Source organism: Aulonocara sp. 'chitande type north' Nkhata Bay, linkage group LG15 (assembly GCF_057382095.1).
Source record: "Aulonocara sp. 'chitande type north' Nkhata Bay isolate Kocher_YH1m ecotype deep benthic linkage group LG15, A_spYH_male_GT1.1, whole genome shotgun sequence".
NCBI classification, from domain to species: domain Eukaryota; kingdom Metazoa; phylum Chordata; class Actinopteri; order Cichliformes; family Cichlidae; genus Aulonocara; species Aulonocara sp. 'chitande type north' Nkhata Bay.
This window is the reverse complement of record NC_141358.1, coordinates 22,142,291-22,167,052: the sequence shown is the minus strand read 5'-3', so window position 1 is coordinate 22,167,052 and position 24,762 is coordinate 22,142,291. Positions and strand designations below refer to the sequence as shown.

At 38.6% G+C, this 24,762-nt stretch overlaps 1 protein-coding gene across 2 annotated transcripts; it reads right to left on the bottom strand.

Annotated features, from left to right (window-relative positions):
- Positions 1–24,762, bottom strand: dnajc5ga (DnaJ (Hsp40) homolog, subfamily C, member 5 gamma a). 2 transcript variants are annotated; one of them, XM_086264974.1, is made up of 7 exons: positions 24,488–24,762; positions 12,744–12,871; positions 9,086–9,299; positions 7,694–7,850; positions 5,789–5,967; positions 4,886–4,929; positions 1–4,081 (listed from the first exon to the last, which is right to left on the bottom strand). In XM_086264974.1, the coding sequence occupies exons 2-5, from the start codon at positions 12,860–12,862 to the stop codon at positions 5,792–5,794; spliced, it is 666 nt and encodes a 221-aa protein (XP_086121100.1). In that variant the 5' UTR covers positions 12,863–12,871; positions 24,488–24,762; the 3' UTR covers positions 1–4,081; positions 4,886–4,929; positions 5,789–5,791. The 2 variants fall into 2 exon arrangements, with proteins under 2 accessions (XP_086121100.1, XP_086121101.1); XM_086264975.1 differs by lacking the exon at positions 24,488–24,762 and adding an exon at positions 12,979–19,851.

Here is a 24,762-nt window from a genome sequence, read left to right as displayed (position 1 = left end):
TAGCTCTGCATTCATTTATTATAACACACCGGGTAATACAGAAGAGTTTTAGAAGCCGAATTTAGATGCAACTATAGTTTTGGCCAGCACAGATACAAAAAAAGACCAACTAGCATTAGTACTCTAAACAGGACTGTAACGCTCCACATGACAACAACTGAACAGCTTCCACATGATGTCAGTAAACAATGCTTGAGGTTTGAAAACGTTAAAACAATCTAAAAATAACATGGGAGTAAAATATCGTTTTTTATTTAAATTAGAGACTAAGCAGTAAAAAAAGCCAAGTATCAGTAACATCAGAAAATAAGAGGCCATTTAGGAGTCATCGCTTTAAAAAAAAAAAAAAAAAAAAAAAGACCTTAAAAGAGCTTAGTGGGGTTTTATTTGCTCATCTTCTTTTTCCTTTCTTTTGTAGAGAGGGGCAAATAAATAAGAACAAAATAAACTTGCAGAGTAATAATATTGGTATATGATTTTAAATTCTGTTTCGAATCACAATTTCAAAATCGTTACATCCCCATTTTAAAATGCATGCACTACTAAAGGAAGAGTTGAACATTTTGGGAAATGTGCATTTCGTGTTTCATCAATACCATTTTAAATCACTAACAAAATTAAGCCAGTGAAGGGCCTTAACACATCATTCATTTAGTGGCCAACAGAGGGCAGCAACTCCAGTTTCACAACTGTATAAGAATAAGAACTTTATTTATCCCGAGGGAAACTCTTTTGTCATGTACATGCTCAAAGTAATTTTCAACTGTAGAGAGCATGCTAGACAGGCTGCCATCTGAGACGGCGCCGTATAGATGTCTAAAGGAAATGGCTCTACGCTCTTTTAATCTGTGAGTTTACAGATTAAACACGTGGCCTCGATCGCTAGTTCCACATATTAATTTTGGGTCCAGTTTGTAAGTGGTGACCTCATTAACAAACCAGAGGCTGCTTTACTTTGTAATTGACAAGTTGCTAACCTATGATTGTGCAATATCATTGGTTTTTTAGTCAGACCCACCCCTCATTCATCATGCACAGTTTCAAATCATAAAAATGGCAAAAACAGAAAAACCCCTCGGCTCAAGCCTTCATTAACACAAAGGTTGACGCTGAGGTGGTGATGTCCATCTTTTAGTTACAGTCTGATGGCAAGAAAGCATTGAAGCAAATACATTTTTAAAACAGATTCCCCAAAATGTTGAACTACTTCTTTACGAAAAAAGGTTTGTCATTTCAGAAGACGCCCAAAGCCATCTATTCATCCATCCATGGAGATGTAGCAGAATAATGCTTAACACAATGTGTTCTGTGTTTTGAGCTTTTGTTGAAGTAAATTGCTTATTTATTGGGCTTCATCTGTCTTCCATTACAGCTTTTGAGTCAAGGAAGAAAATCAGTTTCAGACAAGTCAATAAATCAGTGCAAAGTGGATGATTCATGGAAAATGCTGGCAGCTCAAACTCTCACCAAAATCACATTACATCATTAGTAATCCTCACGTCTCAACCTTAGATGGCATTAAATCTATCAAATCACCCGTAGGGAAAGCAATTAAATCATTTGCCATCTAGAAGCAATTAGCTTTGTCATGAGCAGATCCACTGACATTTTGAGCTGGACAACACAGACATTAGCATGTCAACGATAGCAGTGACTCAATAAGTTTCTGGTGTCCCAGATTAAGAGCTGAAACAATTTGCCAACTGCGCTTTTCTTTGTCTTTGCCTCCAGATTTTGGATGAAATAATCTATAATGGAAACTAGTGTTGGATATTTCTTACCATTTTCTCACATTAAACGCAAGCAAAAAGCAATAAATAAATGTTAGCTGCAGCTTTAAAGGTGCAGACACACTGAATGACCAACTGTAATTAAAGAATGTGACTGAAATCTAAAAGAGGAAAAAAACAAAACATGAAACCAAAAACAATACAGAGGAAAAGTGCGTTTGACTCAAAGAAGGTGTATAAAACTGATGAAGCCAAAAATCTCTGTAGTGTCTGTATTTATTGTGCAATTCAAGGTGTGTCAACACAAACACTGATCCAGATTCACTAAAGCATGAAGGAAGAGCGATGCCAAGTGTGCACAATGAGCGAAGATGAAGAGGAGAGCCGAATGCTTCAGGTTAGATTTAATCAATCGTGCTCATGCATTGAATTACTTTAGACAAAGTATTCCTGGGTGATTCTGCAAAATAACAGACAACAGTGAGTGCATTTGGGGCTTGTATTTTTAGTCACTGCTGCAATTATTCTTGAAGGTACAGCGCTGCCAGGGTCAGGTTAGTACATAAAGGAGGACTTTCCTGCCCAGAAACTAAGAACAGATCAGTAAGGATGCAGGAATGAATGGATCAGTCCTGCAGTTAAAGGGCGAGTGCCTGAAATTTGCAGTAAAGATGGTTGATTGCTTGCTCATTACTCTTTTTAAAGGCTGCAAATAAATGTCCAAAGCATCCCCAAATAGAAAGCAATAGTGGTGCAATTAAATCAAGAGATTGCCCTGCAATCTAGTCTTAGTGAATCTGGAGCTGAGTTCATAGATCAAGTAACTTTCAGGGTTTCTGCAGTTCTGAATGTAAGAGGTACAATAAAAGAAGAAAAATGGCAACAGACCCGTCTGACACGGTGCATAGACTGAAATGCATAATATACACACAGCTTTGACAATCTGAACCGTGGCTTACAGAGCAAATGGCATTTCTAGAAACTATCGGCCTGGGCTACATGAAGCTGTCGGCTTTGGTCTACCGAATAATCTGACTGCAACACAAAAAAGAAAACAAAACAAAAAAACCCCCGCAATATATATATAAAAAAAATAAGTAAATCTAACAGAAAGTTATTTCTAGTTAAAAGACTATGGCATCTGTAATTGTCCATTTCAGTCGGCAGATTATTATTAGGGGGGTACTTTTTATTTTTTCCCCGCTGAGGGTGGCACATGATGTCATAAGGGCTCGTGTTCATTTACAGTTTGCATGTCTGCAAGCTCAGCAATTGTCCCATGTTTGTCGTTTGAGGTGAGTTCCAGTGCTGTACAAGAAGAGGCATGCAGCCGTACAAGTTGCATGCGCGCCGGGGTGGAAGCGTCAAGTCCACTCCTGATCGAAGCTCAAAGATTAGGCTCAGACATTTATTGTTAAAGCAATGAAATGTAACAGTGTCCTGATTGAAAACTTTTTACATGGTGAAGCATCTGTTAGACTTCCTGCCGCCTCTGAAGGTTATTTTAATTTTTTATTTATTTTTTTTTTTTTACACAACCATCGATGGGACTAGTTTGAGACATTAGAGGACGACAATGCAACATTTAACTAAATGCGATTGTTCACGAAGAAGAAGAAATGTGTAGTTCTTGTCTTGCCACTGATATGAACACACAAAGAGTGGCAATGAATTTACCACCAACGTGTATGGGTTTCTTCAGAGGGCAACTCCTAGGCAGGTTAACGAGGGAAAACAGAAAATAAGTGCTCCTGCTGGTGACCAATGGAGTCCAACATGATGGGAGGCGGTTAAGATTGTGACAGGAAAAAAAAGGTAGTAAGTTCCAGTCCCGGTTTGGATAGCAGGTAAACAATCAAAGCCACCTCTACGTGACTTTTTTTTTTTTTTCTCGGCCCTCATGTCCCCATTTTTGCAATTTTGCTGGCCAGTGTCAGACCTTTACTGGTTAGAATGGAATGACCAGAAGAGATGGACTTTAAGCCTAGCCCTGGATAACTGGACTGCTATCAAGGTAACATCCAGCCCAGGCTGGACATGTGTGAAGGTGGAAGAAGAGAGGAGACTTGTTAGAGGATGGCTTGTGGTCTTAATAGCTGGCCTGAAATTATCCTCCATGACGCTCGTAGCATCTAGTAGGTTAATCTGCGTGAATACTTCTCCGTATTTTAAGTTCCATGAAGGGAGCCGGGAGCATTTCAGTGCCCACCTGGCAGGGTTTGTTTGGTGGCTCGGGTAGGTCTGGGTGGATCAGGCCTGAACTGTGGGTTGGCTGGTGACAGCGGGCTGGTTTCTCTCTGGGTCGCTGGCAGCAGTCAGATGTGGCTGGGTCATAAGAGGGGCGCAGAAGGCTGAAGGGGGAAAAAGAGGAAGTCAAAATCAGATTAAAAATAGTTATATCAGGTTAATTACAACTTTAATCATACTTCAAGAAGCTTCTGTCTTTTATTCCAGTCTTGGCAACTGTATATCCAACCTTAGCACATACTGCTGCAGAGACAAGTAAGTGAAATTCCAACTATGAGGTTGCTTAGAATGAGCTTTTCATATTTTATTTTTTCCACTGTGTATGTAGGACACATACAAACACCTTATCTAACAACGTAAACCTAACCACGCTCTGGCTATGAAAATAATGCACTGCTATTATTTGCATAGCCAATAACAGCAGTGCATAGCTTCCACCTAATCCAAAAGTGTTATCCTAACTCTAGACATTCAATTTAAATTAATTTATAGTATTGGTATCCTTGTTGTTACAGACATTTGATTCAATACTTGTGTTGGTGTGTCTGCACTGCTCTGCCAACACATGTGAAACTGAGATGTTTATGTTGGAATTGGAGCCAATAAATATTTTACTGAGGGGGAAAAAAAAAAAGACTTCAAAAGCAAGAGAAAACTAGTATCCATCTACATTAGCAGGTCTACAGCCCACACAGTAGATTTAACACTGTACTGTAGATCAAGGAATTAAAAGTTAATATTTAATGACTGAGAATAGCCACATCAAAATGACCCTGAGAAATGAACAAAATAAGCTGTTTGTCTGCCCAACCACTAATTAAGTTACACAGACCACTTTCTCAGTATGTTCAAACCAACTGTTTATATTCCAAGTTTCACTTTTAAAATCATCATCCGTTGTATCTTACCTTCCTGCTTTTGCTAGTTGAGGCTTATCCACACCATCACTTTCCTGTAGAAGACAAAGGCACACTTTCAAAATTAAGCCAAACATTGACATACGCATGAAATAAATAAGGTATAACTCTTCTGCCCTATTGTAAGGCCTCGTCTTATTCTAAGATAAAGCAAACCTCTTATTTTACCTGTAGGTTTTAGGGGAACTTACCTTTAAAAACTTTCTTATCGTACAACAGACCTGGAAATTACGTCAAGAATATCCAAGTTATCTATATAACTAGTTTTATGTTTTAAACAGCAAGCTATAAATTAGCCAAAGGGAACAAAGCTATTACAAGAGGGCAAAAGGGTCATCAGTTTGTTTTCCCCCATCTTACAAATGTAATGCTGTGCAAAGTTAACGTCCACATTTCAGTGAATGTGATATAACACTCCACATCCCATCTGAATAACTTAATTTGGACCTCTCTTTTCACAGGACAAATGCTAAAAATATCCCATAATCGTATCATCTGACAACAAGCAGAAATAATGAGCACACAACAATGTTGTACAAAGTGCCACCAACACGACATCACCATGCTCACGTTATGACAGCACCTAATGTGACACGGGTAAGGAATAAGAGACATGCAGGTACAAGACGACTAGAACAACACAGTGACTGATGCAGTGAATGTGCATGACGATGGTAAGTGGACAGCAGGAGCAGTTTTTTCTTTTAAACGGATGAGTGAGTAAGCAGAAGCTGCGTGCTGCCAGCGGACATGCAACATGGAGCGTGAAGATGGGTGAGGATGGGCCAAGACGGCTTTGTTTACGTGACAACATGGATGGATGACAACGTGACACATAAAAAAAAAATAAAACAAAATAAAAAAAATTTAAAAAGCAGTAGACGTGGCTCTTACAAGTCATTTTAAATCTGGTACGCTCTCCCCAGGTCTATCTTCCACTACTGGGTTGACTGAAGTTGGCGACTGGGGCTCAGGTGGCGGCATTGGCATAGGCAGGGGGATGGGCATGCTCTTTCCTTCTGGGGTTTCTGGACCCAGATTAGATGTAGGCTGGCCTATGATTACTGTGTTACCTGTTGGATTGGAGCATGAAAACACGAATCCTGAAGCATAAGAGCATGTTTAATCCACTGATGATGCAACAGAGACCTTAGAGCTGACTTTGATTTTTGTATTTATTTATTAAAGTTAGTGTTTAAACTCTAGAAAGCAAGAAGTAAAATATTTTTTTTAAAGAAAAGCTCAATTTAAAAGCAATAAATAAAGAAATAAACACCTCAGCATGTTACAGTTTATGCATTCGTTATGCTTTGAAGCTTTATCACACGTTCAGATTTTAACACAGTCGACCAAAGACACAGGTCATTCTGTAAAATGTGTACACAGAAAAGTCCCCGCTTCAGCAGGCCTGCTGAAAGAAAAGGGCTACATCATGAAGAAACAGTTTAACAGTTTTAATGAAACGAGCCAGAGCTGCAGGAGAGGCGTTTGTAGTGTGCTCTACAGCCACATCCAACAGAAATATTTGTAGAATTTACAGCATTTCTTTTTAAACAGATCTACAAATGGGCATTGCCACGTCACTTAATGTGATTAAATGCCTTTTTCCCTTCTTTTATGAGGTCTTGATTATACTTTCTGCATCTGTGAGCCTGCTTGGGTCAGTGTGGATGTCTGTATGTTGGCCAATTTCTTGTGACCCCGCAGGACTTTAAATTACAATGCACCAACTGTGTACGTGCCCCAGATGGCAAATTTCAAGCAGACTTCAAAGAAATATACCAGCAATGACTACCCGAGTGTCTCCAGCTGGCTGGAGTCTAATCAAAGCTTGAGCTGTCAGCACTATTGGTCTCTGCACACTGTTTACTTCAGGTCTTACTCCATTTATTAACACTTCTGAATAGTTTCTGAAAAGCACATGTCACAGATTTCTTCAAGAGTGATCACAACTAAACTGGAGGGGGATGAAAAATAAAACAAACTAGACTCATCAGCAGATTAATCTGCAGAAAATAACTTGACAATTTTTTCATGTTTGTCATAATGATTCTGTGTAGAATAAATTTGTACAAGCACTGATTCCACTTTCCACATCACACGCACACAGCCTCAGGCTCACATTTACTGGATGACTTTATCAAAGTGGTTGACATTTAATAACTGGTGGCTACAGTCTTTTGCCTCTATGACGGAAGTAAAAAAAAAAATTTTAAAAAATGACTTTGTTTTGTCTATTGGATGCACAAATACCAATTCAGACTTGATCACAAATTAAAAATTACAATTTAGCGCAAATCTGATGAGAAAATAAATGAAAGTCATTTATCATTTTGTTCAGCTTGAGCCGAAATGATGGAAAGAGAGATTGTAGCCAACAAATAATCACACCAGAGGAAGTAAAAGCCCACCAGCGCACACTCGTTTGTCTTGCGTGGTCTGCTTTTGGCAGCGGCTGACAGCGTCAGTTGGTTGTCACCCGTCAGCCCTCAATAACTTTGCCCATTCCCTTTGTGGCTGCCTCCTGAGGCATGCTAGTTTTCTAAATACTGCCCCCCTAACTACGCCCACAGGCCTCACACAGTGGAGGCTGTGGCCTGTGGGGGTTTGGCTGGTGAGTGGTTGTCCTTGTGAAAAAGACTTCATAGTCTAATCCACTGACCCTGCGACGTCAACCAAATCCATCATTTTTTAATGATCTTATTTGGGTTTCAACTGAACTATAATTAAGCACTTGCAAGATGTTTCCAAAGGTACCAGTAACAGTGTTAAATAACCTTGGATTATGATTTTTCTTACCTCCGTCCTGATCTGCTTTGATCTGGGCCTCCAGGTCTTCGGGGTTGACGTACTGGTAGTTTTCATCGTCATCTGGAGGTTTGCACTTCCCGCAGCAGAAACAGCAGCAGCAGCAACAGCAGCAGCAAGTGAATAATGTACAGCACAGCACCAGACCCTACAGGGATTAACATGCAAACAGATTTTTAGCCATATGACACAGAGGATCTAAAAGAACTTTAATCTTAATCTCCAACAAATTATTGACAGCAAACAGTGAGGATTTCATCCAATCCTTTATAAACAGATTACAGATGTCATTTTGCACAGTCAGTGCTTCTGTCACCATATTCAAGACTCATGAATGTGTAACAATCATAATTCATCTAAGACAATCACATAAAGAAAGAAAGGAAAAAAAAACCCTCCCTAAAAATGTTTAATTTGTAATTTCCCTAAATGGATTTTAGAGGCACAGAACATCTTTTGAGCGCAGGGACTGTAAAACCACATTACGAGCCTCACAAAGCCAGCATTCACTGCAGTTATGTTCGCACTCACTGTACTGTTATCCATCCCTAAACACTGACTATGAGGCACAGATGGAAAAGGTGCATTTCTGCAGACGCAGAGGGTGACAGCTCACACCAGCAAGAAAACACCAGATCACGTTTCATATTGTACTCACGCTACAAAGATTGATCTAGCCTACTATGATCTGTAGCCATGATTAGAAAAAAGAAAAAAGAAAGAAAAAAAAAGTGCCACCAATCAGGAATCAGCCTGGTAAAGCACGGGCTGCTGGGAAATTAGTCAAGCGTGAAACTCCTTTATAAACCTGATCACTTTGCTCTAAAAAAATACCTATTAGCTCAGTTAACGGTTACAGATTATTATAAAAGCAAAAATAATCCTGTTTAACACAAACAGCAGATCAGTTTATTCTACCAGACTTCTAATACACAGACCTTGAACTGCATTAACAATATGTTGCTGTTACAATATGCACCACTAAGTACACATTAACTTATATTTTTGAAGTACACTGCACATTACCAAATAAAGGCATAAACCATTTTGTCCCAAAATGGTCAAATATATTTAGTAAATCCAGCTGAGCCACTTTCACACACAGCTGGGTTGTTGGGACAATGCTGGGAGAATCAGGTCTGCACATTTCACAGGAAGTAGCCAACTACAGATGTGTGCTGCCTTAGAAGAGCACGTATAAGTCAGGACATACATTTCTTTACTCTCACATAGGCTTAATTGGACATTGAGCCTATGTGCACCAGTGGGCTGTCAGGTTAAGGACCTTTGTATTCTGAGACAAAGCTCTTTAGGATAATTTCGAGAATGTTTGAAAACAGTTTAGAAGTCAGAGATAGCACACAAAAACACATACACACCAACCTTAAACCACCATTTGGACATGAGAAAGTAGTACTTGACGCTCTCCTCTCCAAACTGTTCGGACACATAAAGGCCCATGGAGCCATATTCGTCGTAAATCTTCCTCTTGTTCTCATCATTTAAAATTGAGTTCGCATTGTTGATCTCCTTAAACTTCTCCGCTGCCTCTGGGTTGTCTGGGTTCTTGTCCGGGTGGTACTTCAGTGCTAGTTTTCTGTCAGGAGAGAAAGGAAAAGATCAACAAAATTATTGATCGTCTGCTCCAAATGTGCCAGAAAGAATCTGCTGCAAGTGTGAGTGAGGAAGAAATATCACATGGTTCCCTCACAGGCTCAAGCCCAGTATGTCATGGTTTAAAATTACATACACATAAAATTACAACCATATTATTTTCCACCACTTTCAACTCTAATGACCGGCTTAATCTTTTTCACATTATATTGCAGACTGTATACTGTACTCCTATCTAAAACTGATGAAAATAGCCTGACCATGGAACTAATCATAATATCCAATAGTTGTAGCCGTAACTATAACGTTAAATACCTTAGTGAAAATTATAAACGATTGTAAACTGTTATAAACTGCAAAGAAGGTGGAATGTCAACATGTCAGCTTGGGTTCTGGAAACTTTCAAACTGTTAAAAAAATAAATAAATAAAAACTCTATAATGTCACAAGTCTATCCCACACATGAAACTACATTAAAGTAAACAAGCAGCAGTATTATTTGTTTGTTCCATGAAAGTAAAATTAAAGCTTTAACTGTGATTTTGAGGCAGCTAATCAATTTGCACTTTCCCTATTTATTTCCTGAATTATAAGAATCTGAAGTGTCTGAAGAATCTTAAGTAAATGCATTACAGATATCATTTGAAATGCTTTCATGTCAGTCGTCTGCACTTTTACAGACAGAATTAACAGACAACTTGTAAAGAAATATTTCTGAACAGCACTTTAGTTATCTGGCAGCTTATGAGTAAACACTATCAGGGACACAAATAACACATTTGAACAGAGTAGTAGCACAGAATCCACCTGCTGTTCAAACCTTCTGTTTGCAGACAAAGAAACTTGGGAGCTGTAATTTGTGAGTCATGCAAAGTAGGGCTGCCACGATTAGTCGACTAGTCACGATTACGTCAACTATCAAAATCGTCGATGACCAATTTAATAGTCAACGCGTCGTTTGAAGCTTTGTAAGATCCCAAAAGACGCAGGACTAAGTAGTAGGATTTAAGAGTGTAATAACGGACTGAAACAGAAGATGGCAGCACTGCATGTACAAGGATGCCAACCGTTAAACCCTGAAGAAGAAGCTCTGTCCCAGAATTTATAGTGCGGCCCTGCTTAGTTTCCAACAATGGCGGCAGCTAGTTAGTTTTAATTTTACTCTTATTATTCTTTCTGGGTCACAAAATAAACGTTTAACACATTTTCAGGCAAGAATGTAGCTGTGTAAACCTCAAATATCTGCTCAGTTTATCAAGACATCTCATATTTTCAAAAGCGCTTCGACGTTTTCAGAGACATCTGTTACCCACCAGCTCGATACCTAGCCTGGGTTCAAGGCTCACTAGAGCCCGTGAGAACACCGGACTCCCGGCAAATCGTTGTCAAACCCACCGCCGTCTTTCGCTGCTCAGGTTAAACGTATATGAGTCACTTAGATAACTTAAAATGTTATTGTTTGGCTTTTTTTAGTATTTTATTTGTTCCTGAGTAAATCAGTTTGGCTGAGATTCAAGTTATAGTTTTTACACAGCTGAATAAACGTCAAGCATACAACTGGTCATCAGAAGTGTGAGATGCTCGAGAATATACACCGGTGTCCTGTTATATTTTAGATATCAAGGAGTTTATTAAACTTCACAGAAACAATCTGCAAATTTCATTAAAAATTAAAAAATCATCTTGTCTTCATTTTTAGTTAGCACATACGCAAAACACTTAAAGCTGTAAGCTAATGATAGTTATATAAGAGCAGATGCATGCTGGTGCAATAAGCTGTAGGTTTTACGTCTAATGGATGCATGACCTGATTAGTCGACTAATCGCAAAAATAATCGGTGAATAGTCGATAGAGCAGGGCGATATGGCCAAAAATATTTATCACGATATATATTTGAAAATTTGCGATAACGATATAACTGACGATATAATTGATGCGAGACAAAATACAACTCCACAACATTACTAGCGCAAAATACAACCTTCCATTTATTTTCACTTAAACAAGAAGCTGGTTTTTATGTACATTAAAGCTTTATAAAAATGTAACAGTGCAAATGCAAATTCCTTGCTGAAAGTTTAACCAAAAGGCATTTCCAGTAGAAATGGGCTGACATATCCTGAGCATAACCATGTATAATATCCACTGAAGTTAAAAAGAGGTGCTTTGCAACATTAAACTGCAGTGTGCAGTATGCATTTTTCGGACCATAAGGTGCACGGGATTATAAGGCACATTAAGCGAAACAAAGCAGTCAGATAAATCAAACTTTATTAAACTCATTCTTCTTGCTTCCGCCACTTCTGTACCATTGATTCATTAATGTTGAATTCTCTGGCAGCTGCTCTATTCCCATGTTGTTGCAGTATATTAATGACTGACCTCGTATTGTGGATGGATTATCTCAGTTGTTCTCCTGACTGAAGTTTGGTCCGTTTACAGCATCCTGCCACGCGATTGCATTTGTCTCTAACTATCAGGAACCTTAACGTTAACTTTTATAAGTGGAAAAGTGTTAGTGTTCGTCCTCCAGCTTCACTGTTTATGTTATGCTAATATAGCTATGTCGCTAGCGATCACGTAGCACATCATTATATACCAACTAGCCCAACTTCAGTAACCCTACAAACGTCACTGCTGTTTAGTTTCCTGTCTTCATTTATGTTGGAAGTGATAGCAGAGCTGTAAGTTTGAATTTTTTCAGAAATCTCTCAGTCAGAACATGCTATATATATCATGCTTAGGTAACTAGCGAAACTAGCGAGCTAACTTCCGCTAGCTTCCTGCTAACTTCTAACTCCGTTAAATGTAATAAATTCTGTTTTCATGGATGCCTGGAAGTTAAACTTCATAATTACACCTGGTAAAGCAGCAATGCTGATTGTTTTATTAAAGATGAAAGAATTTAGACAGTTTTTAACTCTCAGTGATGCTGCAGTGTTCGTTTGACCTGAAGCATACGGAGTTTAGGACCCAGATTACTCCCAGATTTAAGAGCATCTTAGTCCGACAAATACGACAATAACGACGGCCGCTTGCATGTTCTGCAAAAAAATGTGCTTTGTCGTGTATCAGACGGACAAACACCAAACCAGTTCCACATCACTGAAGTTGCACCATTTTTACAAACCAATTCTGGTTCATCTGTTTCACTCAACAATCGGCCATGTGCGTATGAAAACAAAGGCACTGCGCATGCGCGTTTTACTCATATTCTATCGCGATATTTCATTTTCCTATCGTTGCCTAACATTATACCGGTATTACCGTGAACGGTATAATATGGCCCAGCCCTACTAGTCGACTATCAAAATAATCGTTTGTGGCAGCCCTAATGCAAAGCCACTCTAACGGTCCAAAATTAAGAATATGGGCAAAACAACAAAAAGAACTTTAATAAAGAGAAGTAACTAAAGTCCAGCTTACCTGTACGCTTTCTTGATTTCTTCTGCAGACGCTCCTTTCTCCAGACCTAGCACCTTGTACACACTCTCCCCAGAGGTGGACATCTTCCTTTGGGGGCGGGAGGAGTTTGGTTCAGCCATGGCTCACCTCTGTAATTAAAAGAGATCAAACTTATTAGGAGGCGCTGATACATAAAAAGCTCAGAATTCAAATGATTTATTTAAAGAATCTAAATACTCAGGCCAGTGTTAATTACCAAAGTAGTGCAGAAGGTGAGGTTCACCAAGGCAGAGGTGGTGTAAATAAAGAAGAAGTAAAGAAAAAGATACTGTTTTTCACTTTTCACTACAATAGGGAGACATAAATCAGCTGTTTAATATACCAAAGAAAATAAGGACACACCAGACAAAATAAATAGTGCTACAAAAAAAACAAAAAACAAAACATAATCATAACACCCTCGGTTTGACTTACTTCCTGGTTCCTTGTCTGCCTCTCTACTGTTGTTCAGCATACCTCAAGTTTACGTCTGACCTTTATTGTTTCGGTTCACTACAGTGCTTACTTCAAATGCAATTTTCTCCAACAGTGAACAAATAACAGCTTTAAAAACCCAATGTAGACTAAAAAGACAAACTGACGTAGTTGGCCAAGCTCTGGTGAACATACTGGAACATCTACCAGCTAAAGAGCCACATATTTACTTAAAGACTAAGTAAAATAGGGAATATAGTGTATGCTTTCTAATAACAAGCAACGGTGACTGCACAAGTTGCAGATGTACAGTTGCATGTTACACAGGATCTGTGTAGCATTAGATTGTCTCAGTTGCTTTCGATTGACCAGTTCTCCCATTTCTCAGCCTGTCCTCATGTCTTCTAGTTTCAATAAGCTAAGATCACAATAGTAAAAAGCTCAGTGCTGCATTTCACATGCCAACGTGGCACATCACGATGGCCGTCTCCAAAAACACCCTTCATTAACCACCAATGATGACGTTGCTGTAACACTGCTAGATTTGAAAATAACTTTCTGCAACAAGCTTCACAAATCAGCTTAAACTTGACAGTAATTAGTTCTATTGCACCTTCTGGGCAAATCCTGTCTTTTTAAGACAGCTTTTGTTGTGCACATCTTCGAGGCAAATGCAGTTATTTTTGTCCTCTCCGCCTCCTTCAGTGAAAATGCAGAGAAATGTTTAGAGAAAAGGGTATAACATGATACTAGCAACCCTGAGTATGCAAGCCACTGAGAAGAGAGTAGGAGAAGCCTCCTTTATGGAGGCAATGAATCACACAAGTATTTAGAAGCAGAGAGTTAGTGTTTCACAATTACTCCATACAAAATGGATTTCTGATGAACTACGATTACTGTACGCGTACACAAATACACTCACATTGAGTCATACTGAGCCACACGAATAATGCCACCCAGGTCATTGACTAAAGAAGATTACATTTTGCTGATCTCACAGATTACCCGTCCAAGTCCATGTCAGACAGGGCCAACGTTCTGGTCAGAGGCCAGCAAGACAACTGCACAGATATGTGCAACAAACCAATCGACTGTCATAAGCGTTTAACTGTAACCCTTGTAATTCTACATCCTGAATCCAAGGAATCCTTGACAGTAAATAATTAACACAAAAATGAAACAACTAAGAGATGTATTCACACAGGATTAATTTTTCCATCTGGCACACTTTGCCTTTGGGATTTTTATTCTACTCATTACAGACGAAGCAGATTTGCAAAAGGATTAAATTTAGATGAATATGTAACAGTTACTAATTAGAGAGATCACAGCTAACACTACAGATTTGTGAATGGGGCTTTTGTTATGTCATCTAACCATTACAAAGTTCTGTGCCATTAATATATGAACTCAGATATTAACTTTATCAATATTGTACCATTCTGAGTAATGTCTGTAAGAATTAACTAGTTCCCCTCATTTAATTGTGCAAACTGAAACATGTTTTTGAAGTGATTATAATTAAGCGGGATCTACTATGCTTATTTTTTGCTCCATATCTTATTTTTGTTTTAGTCCTGGACTAGAGTAGCTTTGCATTAGGGCTGGGCCATATTATACCGTTCACGGTAATACCGGTATAATGTTAGGCAACGATAGGAAAATGAAATATCGCGATAGAATATGAGTAAAACGCGCATGCGCAGTGCCTTTGTTTTCATACGCACATGGCCGATTGTTGAGTGAAACAGATGAACCAGAATTGGTTTGTAAAAATGGTGCAACTTCAGTGATGTGGAACTGGTTTGGTGTTTGTCCGTCTGATACACGACAAAGCACATTTTTTTGCAGAACATGCAAGCGGCCGTCGTTATTGTCGTATTTGTCGGACTAAGATGCTCTTAAATCTGGGAGTAATCTGGGTCCTAAACTTCGTCTTTTTCAGGTCAAACGAACACTGCAGCATCACTGGGAGTTAAAACTGTCTAAATTCTTTCATCTTTAATGAAATGATCAGCATTGCTGCTTTACCAGGTGTAACTATGAAGTTTAACTTCCAGGCATCCATGAAAACAAAATTTACTACATTTAACGGAGTTAGAAGTTAGCAGGAAGCTAGCGGAAGTTAGCTCGCTAGTTTCGCTAGTTACCTAAGCATGATATAGCATGTTCTGACAGAGATTTCTGGAAAAATTCAAACGTACAGCTCTGCTATCACGTCCAACATAAATGAAGACAGGAAACTAAACAGCAGTGATGTTTGTAAAGTTACTGAAGTTGGGCTAGCTGGTATATAATGATGTGCTACGTGATCGCTAGCGACACAGCTATGTTAGCATAACATAAACAGTGAAGCTGGAGGATGAACACTAACACTTTTCCACTTATAAAAGTTAACGTTAAAGTTCCTGATAGTTAGAGACAAATGCAATCGCATGGCAGGATGCTGTAAATGGACCAAACTTCAGTCAGGAGAACAACTGAGATAATCCATCCACAATACGAGGTTAGTCATTAATATACTGCAACAACATGGAAATAGAGCAGAATTCATTCATTAATGAATCAATGGTACAGAAGTGGAGGAAGCAAGAAGAATGAGTTTAATAAAGTTTGATTTATCTGACTGCTTTGTTTCGCTTAATGTGCCTTATAATCCCATGTACCTTATGGTCCGAAAAATACGTACTGCACATTGCAGTTTAATGTTGCAAAGCACCTCTTTTTTAACTTCAGTGGATATTATACATGGTTATGCTCAGGATATGTCAGCCCATTTCTACTGGAAATGCCTTTTGGTTAAACTTTCAGCAAGGAATTTGCATTTGCACTGTTACATTTTTATAAAGCTTTAATGTACATAAAAACCAGCTTCTTGTTTAAGTGAAAATAAATGGAAGGATGTCTTTTTGCGCTAGTAATGTTGTGGAGTTGTATTTTGTCTCGCATCAATTATATCGTCAGTTATATCGTTATCGCAAATTTTCAAATACCGTAATTGTCGGGCTATAAGCCGCTACTTTTTGCACCAGCTTTGAACCCTGCGGCTTTTAGTCAGGTGCGGCTTTTCTATGGATTGTCCATGATTTTTGTGATATCGTAAGACGATTTGTTTTGTTTGTTCCAGTGTTGTACGGCACTACGTTGCCTGGCGGATGGGCATGTCATCAGACACACAGTATCGGGTTCAAGAGTGGTATGTTGGTCACATGTCCATCCGCCAGGCAACATAGTGCCGTACAAGTAGCGCGAAAAACAAACTTCAAAGTAGCGCTACACGTTCAGCGGGAGTCGTGGATGATGTGCGGCGATAAACGTGCGAAAAGCAAGTTATGCCCAACTCAACCGGTGGAATCTGACAGCGTGGAAAAGTGTGAAAACATCCATGATCACCAACGGATTTCGAAGGGCTGGACTGCTGCATGATGGAGAGGAGGACACTGCCACGGCCCTTCAGAGGGTGTTCGACTCTGACACTGACAACAAAGGAAAGAAGCTGAGAGTGGATAACGTAGCCATCCTGAGCCTGTTCGTATCCGACACTGGAGAAGAGGACTTTGGTGGTTTTAGTGCGCAGGAAGATGGTGGTGAATGACTGACTTTTCTTCTTGTTAAAGCCATGTCACTGCACCTGAGCCTAAAAGGTAGTCCAATCTATTTTTCTGGTGTGCCCTAGGTTATTGTTATGTACTACATTTGTTACTCATTTATGAAGCACAGTACATGTTTCCTACTTGTAATTACCGCTACTTGTACATATACCTAAAAAGTTATGCAAATATGTACCCATAACTTGTTTTTCAAAATATTAATAAAAGGGGTGTGTCTCCAAACAGCCATCTCTTTCCTGACAATTCGCTTTGTGCATATTCTCTTACATATGATAAGTCAATATTGAAACACCTGCGGCTTTTAGTCAGGTGCGGCTAATGTATGTACAAAACAGGATTTTCCCCTGATTTTAGCTTGTGCGGCTAATATTCAGGTGCGCTTTGTAGTCCGGGAAATACGGTATATATCGTGATAAATATTTTTGGCCATATCGCCCTGCTCTACTTTGCATGAATCAAAGATTAAAGTTATCCTTATTTATGTTATACTGGGCTTTGGTCCAGCCCCTTAATTCACTGGTCTGAAAAACAAAACAAAGCTAATGAAATGGTCAGACATAACAGAGCTGCATATCAGATAAGCAAACATTGACTCTCTGCCTTTAACATATACAGGAACCCTGGAATATATTCACACGTTGAACCTGAACTGCACTTAAACCTCATTTTGTGCCATTTAATGGCAAGAAAATGTTTAACTGCAAGAAAAACATCTTGTGTTTCTGTGGGTGTCCTTCAAAGAAAAGCCTTTTCTTCTTTTATCAAATCTACAGTTTAATGTTAATTTTGCATTTAACAAGAGGGAAAAAGATCAAATTCAATTCAAACTCTAGCTCAAAACCAGTGAGCGAAAACAACTTTGTTGATATTGCGTTCTCATCCAGATAGTTAAGAGCGCCCTGATGTGAGAACAAAATAATTGGCTTCACACTGCTCATGTGGATTTGCAATTTTAACAGATGGCACTTAAAGGTAGCATATTTTATTCACTTGGTTCCCGATTCAGTCAGATCAACAGATTTAGGTCACTTTAGAGTTTATATAAACACAGAGCAGACAAAACATATTTCTGAGTATTTTTGGAAAAATTGCAGCTCATGAATGTGAAACTCAAGTTCTCTCAGCTCAGTGGATTCACAGCTGGCTGATTTAGGAAATTACCTTGCTCTGGTAGGAGTGTCTCTGCAGGATAACACTGATAACACATTCAATTAAAGAAAATAAAATAAAATAAAATAAATGGCATTTATATTTCACTGTATAAAATAAATCTGTACAGAAGGATACATCTTAGAATGAACTCCTGAGTCGATAAGCAGAAGTGTCATAATGAGCACACGTGACAACCACCGTATTGTCTGCCAGACTGTACCGCTGGAGGACTCTCACATATTGCATAACAAAGTATGTTTATCACCCTTTTATTACAAAGCATTTGTTAATTCTTCTTACAGTCTGACTTTCCATTTACAAGTAAGCGTTTGTGTTCTTTCCCACTTTCTGTATATCCACCACTTTGGACCTCCATCAGTTTGCCTACTGCACCAACAGGTCAACAGAGGACACCATCACCACAGCGATCCACGTTGCCATGACTCATCTGAACAATCCCAGCACTTATGTCAGAATGATGCTCAGTGGCTTTGTACCTGTGCTAAGCACAATGACAACAGTGCATCTAATCTAAAGAAAAATCTATTTGAAGAATAATAATAATAATAATAATAATAATATCCAAAATATTATACAGATCTATTGATAGCTGCAGCAATAACATAATAACTGGGTTGTGCTAAAAATGCACACTGGAGACTGGAAAAAAAAGACAAAATCCAGTAAGGCTTTTGACTGAAATAAACCCTCCAAATAAGAGTTCAAAAAGGACAATTTTTCCTCTGTGATGGAAGCTCTGCAGGCCCAGATGGCGTTACTGCTGAAGCCAAGAGAGCTGATGTAAATACATCTCGAAACATGGTGCACAAAACAAGGGGCAGGCATGCAGGCAGGAGGGGCAGCATTTACACAGACAAGCCTTCAATATTCCTAAAATAATCCTTTGTGATCACCAAACCGCTCTGAGGAAATGTACTACGCTTTGATCAAACTGCAACTCGCAGCGAAGCAATCGATCGAGACCCACTCAGCCAGGTCTATTAGGTTAATTAGCCAACTGCAGTCTTTGTGGTGCAGACTTTAGAAATCCGCCCAGCATGTATGCAAATGGAGCTCGCCAATATGAAACGACAATATGAAAATGAACCAACAGGAGTACAAAAGCTGGAAACACAGGAAAGAGAAAGGAGTCACTGCCAAGCATTAGACAATGAGCCTTTTAAAGGGAAGATATTTATCAAAGTTTAACCACCATTTGTTTGAGGCTTTTTGCTGAGACAGTGTCAGATCAGAGGGAGAGAAAGTAAGTGAATGGGTTTTACACAGGTCTAGCTGACAAAATGAGACACTTTCAGCCAAAAACACAAGGTTTGTGGTAGAAATGAGCCTGAACAGTCAACTAGACAATCAAACCTTGTTGCTTGATGTTTGTTGTTTGCCAGAAATGCTAGATGATGAATCTACTCGTGTAAAATAATATTAACCTACAACACCACCTTCCACTAATCAGGGCTGCAGAGCCTCTATCTTTTTGAGACGGGAAGATTCAAATAGATGTAAATAAGCAAGATAGGTTGACAGCCCTGTGAAGCAGCAGAATTCCAACTAGAGCTGGGCAATATGAGGAAAATCTAATATCGCAATTTTTTTTAGGCTATATCGCAATACACAATATTTATATCATGATATGTTTAAATAACCTCTATAAACAAATGTTATTTTCAACTATATAGTGCCTAGAATTGCGCTGGTATACACATTCAAATCGACCATTCAATATTTATTTTTCTACTTTGAACACAAAAAATCTGAATGAATTGAAATGTTTTATTTTAACCATCAGTTGCACACAGAGGTTTTTCACAAACGGCTATACTGTGACAGTAAGCCTCTTTCTGTGGTCAACACTAGGCCTTTAACAAATGAGTACATCCAGCAAATAAGCAATAAAACAACTGAGATTAAAAAGATGCTCTTTTGTACTTGTAACATATAAAAATTGTAAGACAAAAGCTGCGATTAATGATGCATGGGAGAAAAAAAAAAAAAAAAAAAACCCTCAGTGAATTACATGCAGACATACTAAATGGTTACGATAAAGCCACTTTAACCATCGTAACCACAGCCCGGCACAATATACAAAGTCAGTCACAGACTAACCACTGAATCACAGAAAAAGAGGTGTTTTAAGGTTATGATTTTGACATTTAGGGCTCTGCATGGACAAGCACCAACATACATCAGCGATCTTTTACATCCTTACATCCCCAGCAGGTCCCTGAGGTCATGTGATCAGGGCTTGCTGGTTGTCCAGCACATGAGGTTGAAAACAAAAGGTGACAGAGCTTTTGTAACTGTGGCCACAGACTTTTGAACGCTCTCCCATTGAACGCTTTGAAAAACAGCTAAAAACTGATCTTCTTAAACTTGCTTTTGGTTGATTTTTGTTTTTATGTTTTAGCTTCTGTGAAGCACTTTGTGATTTTATTCTTGAAAGGTGCTATATAAATAAAATTTTACGTTACTTTTTTCAACTGTATATTAACCATTGAATGTTAGAGAATTTTAATTTCGTGCACTTATTCTACAGCTTAAAATTAAATTTTTTTTTAAATATCCTGCTTGTTACGGGATAATGTGTGGAAAGCTTCCAGTACTTTTTCCTGCAATTTTACATTCATTTCTTGGACTATAAGCCCAAGAAGACCTGCTACAACAGCTTTTCCTCGTATTGGGAAAAAACTGAGATGAATTATTCTTCTTAAGATGCCATAGGCAGTGTAACTAAGAGAGGATTCAGGGTCACCTGATCCAGCCCTAACAATACGCTTTATCAAAAAGGAAAGTTTTAAGCTTAGTCATAAAAGTAGAGAGGGTGTCTGTCTCCTGAATATGAACTGGGAGCTCTCGCCACACAAACTGAAGGCTCTGCCAAAAGGCAGTTAATAAAATATACATTTATAATAATACTGACAAATGTACCAGCGCCTAAAACAGCAACTTAAAGAGACAGAAGCAGGCTATGAAAAAATCCATATTTAACAGTACTTATCACCACTGATATAACTGATAATTGACATAATTCAATTTTAAGGGTACTTACAAGCACATTTCTACTGGTGATATTTTTGAGCACAGATCCATATGTAGGAGTACTTAAATGATCATTTTCTGAACGTTATTATTAGTAAAGAACAAAGGCATCTGACTTCTGCTTTGCTCCAGCTGAACTAAGCTTTTCTATTCCTTAAGAATGGAGTGTTTGTCAAAAACCACAAGTGAAGAGAATCATGTGAGAACTGCAAGCAAAAACTCCCTAAAAAGTCCTCGATCAGTGAGGACAGCAGCTCTTCAGACAGTCTGCAACACTGCTGGGTTTAAAATAGACGTCTTTGTTGTTGAAAATAACTGTGGCTTTTAAAGGTGTGTAACATGATAACTATGTAATCGAAGCAGTCGCCCTGCCACACAGTTTAACGGATCTCTGACACACTGCTGGAAATTCAGTGTAACAGAGAGTTCATTATTACACAATACTGAATATAAACAGTTACACTCCTGGTATGCAGTACTGCAGCTGCTCTTAAAAGGTGCATACTTTTATATGCAGTATGTCTACAACTGGGGCCTACTGCATCTTATTATATTGCAACTTGAACTTTGACCATCTTGTTGTGGGAAGCTGATGGAGAAGATTGTGGCCCCAAAAGCAAGCTAAATGCTTCACCCTAAAGTCTGTAACAAATTTGAAAACTTTTCTTTTTCTTTTCAAATTTGCAGAGCCTTTCATTTTGATTCAACTGACAAATCAGCTAGATTCAAAAGAGCTACTGCCCTTAAGTGTGTTTAAGGTCATTGTAAAGGACCTTAATCATGTCTGATCGCTTCTGCCCCTGTTTTTCCCAAGTCAAACTCTCTCAACCAACCAGCTGAGCAACTGACAGACAACACCACTGTTACTTTGTATACTTAAGGAAACAATCTTTGGCTTTTTCATTCTTCAACCTCAGCTAACGGGTTTAGTCAGTAGCTTCAGGTTATTCTGAAATAAAATCAAGTTAATTTTGTCAATTATGTCCATTATTAGAGTTTGAAAAGAGGAACATACAGGATATGCACACTGTGCAACAACATCTCAATCACACGTCACTACCCCTTGATGAGTGAGATTTTTAGGTTTCTGAGTGCAGGACAGGGTGGAGAAGAGAAGGGAAATATGATAATTGACCTTTTAAATGATTATAGATTTGAAAGGGGGAAAAAAAAATCTGACAGTGGCATTGAGTCTTAAAATAACTGTTGTTTGTCATTATTTTCAAGTTTTTGGGTGTTCACTACTTGACCTACAGAAACAACAACAACAACAACAACAACTAAAGCTGCCTTAAAACAACTGAGCCAGTCCTCTCCTTTAAGATCAGGGTCATATGATGGCTATTAAAGTAGATAAAATATGTCAAATTAAATTAAGTGATATATAGTAAACCTTCAAGGCCTCAGGATATTTGCTTGGTTGGTAATCCAGCCTCAAACATCAACTGCTGCTACAAACGAGCAGCTGTCTTTATGTATGGTCGAATGCATCCAAGCTTCTACTATGGGGAAAAAAGAACAGCTGTACAGCTCACAGAAACAGGACAACAGCCAGCACTACCATGAGTGTTACTGTGCACCTCAGAGTATTTAACATCAATGCATGAGATACTGTTTAAGTTAGCAGCTCAATCATTGAGATTATTGTTAATTTATGAATCCATCTAATGGTACTTCTGCTATGTATGACAAAAGAAATTTTCTTCTCATTCATATGTCAAAACTCAGTCATCTTGCTGTTGTCATCAAAATACAAACTCAAATCTTCTTAGTCTAAAGAGAATAAGTAGAGGTCTAATCCAGGGCCTTGACTTACATATTTAAACAAACCTGTAGAGGTTAAGGGCAGGAAGAATACAGCCTTCTAATCAAATATAGAGAATATTTATATTACAAAGAGAAATATAATAAGAAAGATTAGGATCTTAATACTGTGGATGCTTAATCAGTATCCACACTAATAAATAAGACAAGAGCTAAGCCTCGTCCAATAGTTAGTTTACAACATTGGAGAAAACCAGATAACCCTCACATTTGAGGTGATGAAGCAAGACAGGGAATAATATCAGTATTCCCTTAGTGAGAGATTATGTAAGGTGTTCCTGTGATGTTGAATGCAGGGCACAACAATCTATATGTACACAACGTAGATCTTAAACGAGTGGGACCTATTCTAGGTCTTTAAATTACTTTAACTGCACAGACAATCAAATATCTAACGGAAACCTAAAATTATTTCCCCATTCTTGCCTGTATCTGTGTACTTCCCAATATTTATAGATGAATACAACATTATTCTTTTTTTCAATTCTGATAAAATGCCAAAAAATAAATGCATGTAGATGATCGGTTTCTTTTGTTGTTGTTCTTACTTTACACGATTACACATAACAGACACACGTGGGCAGGGATTTAACCCAGATCTTCAATTTACTCAGTCTTACCAAGCTTATTCTATTTTACAGCAACAGAGAAAACCAGAAAATCCTCACATTTCAGAAGGTCAAACCTGAAATGATCAAACCGTCTCACAGGTAGGCTGTGAAGCAGGGTCTTCTCGAGAGAGTAAGTGCAGAGGAAAATGGTATTTTATCCTAATTGGGTCATTAGATCAATTCTGAATCTAAACAACCTGAATTTTGTCGGATTCTGATTTTTCATGTAGAGTCAAAATAACCTAAATACTATTACACCACCATAATTTAAAACCACAGCAGGCAGCCCCCTGAGAGAAATGGGTTTTGTGGCATGTTAGGATAAAGATGAGGGTGTAATGAAGGAAGGAGTGGTGCGTGGTTGTCGTCTGTTTGTCCTTGTGCAGCGCTAATCCCTTTTGCTAATCTCCCAGCACATGGGGAACTACTTTCTATTTTACACCCCGCCATTCATAAATCCGTGATACCTTGTTTTATTTGGTTTATTCTGCCATTAATTTTGTCTCCATCTTTCTTAATCAACTAAAAATAAACCTGTCGTCCTCCTCACTGTGGCGATGACAAATAGTTAGCCTTGCTTCTATGGAGATCATTCTACCACTAAATTCATTTAATTTATGGAAAATAATTTCATTATGCATTAATCAACCATAAAGCTGGCAATGTGCATTGGACATGGAGATAGACCAGCCTCCATCTATAGTACATTTAAATGGTAAAATCAAATTTAAAATTAGGAGAATTTTCACTAGACTTTTCATTTTGATTGCACTTTTTTTTTTAGTAAAAAAAAAACAAACAAACAGGGTTTATTTCGACTGCAGAGCAAATTCTCAAATTTTCAATCAGTCGGCATCGAAATATATCTCGCTGCCGACTAAACTAACTCGTTATAGATGAGCTTCATGGTGGGGTTAACAGACTAGGGCGAACCTTAAATTGACAGATTTTTGAATGGGGTTTGGTGTACGTGACCGTGACACCTACCCACGGTTAGCTAACCTCACGCTAGCTAATTTAGTGCCCCCAAACGCCTTACCTTGTGCAAACTGAACTCTGTATATCTCGCTGTACGGTTAGCTGGATCATAGAGGCATCTGAGTTAGGCTCTTAACTCCCAATTAACGGTCGGAATCACGGTGCCGTTTGCCCGCTAGCAGCCCACTGTAGCCGGCGGGTTTCTGCTGCTTCGTGTATGGCTCCTCCTTCCAGGAAATGAAGGAAGAAGTTGCTCAGTTTTGCCAGAGCCGATGTAGGAGAGACGCTCCACATCCCGTAGCACAAGAAATGGGTACACTCAGCCGCCGAAGCACC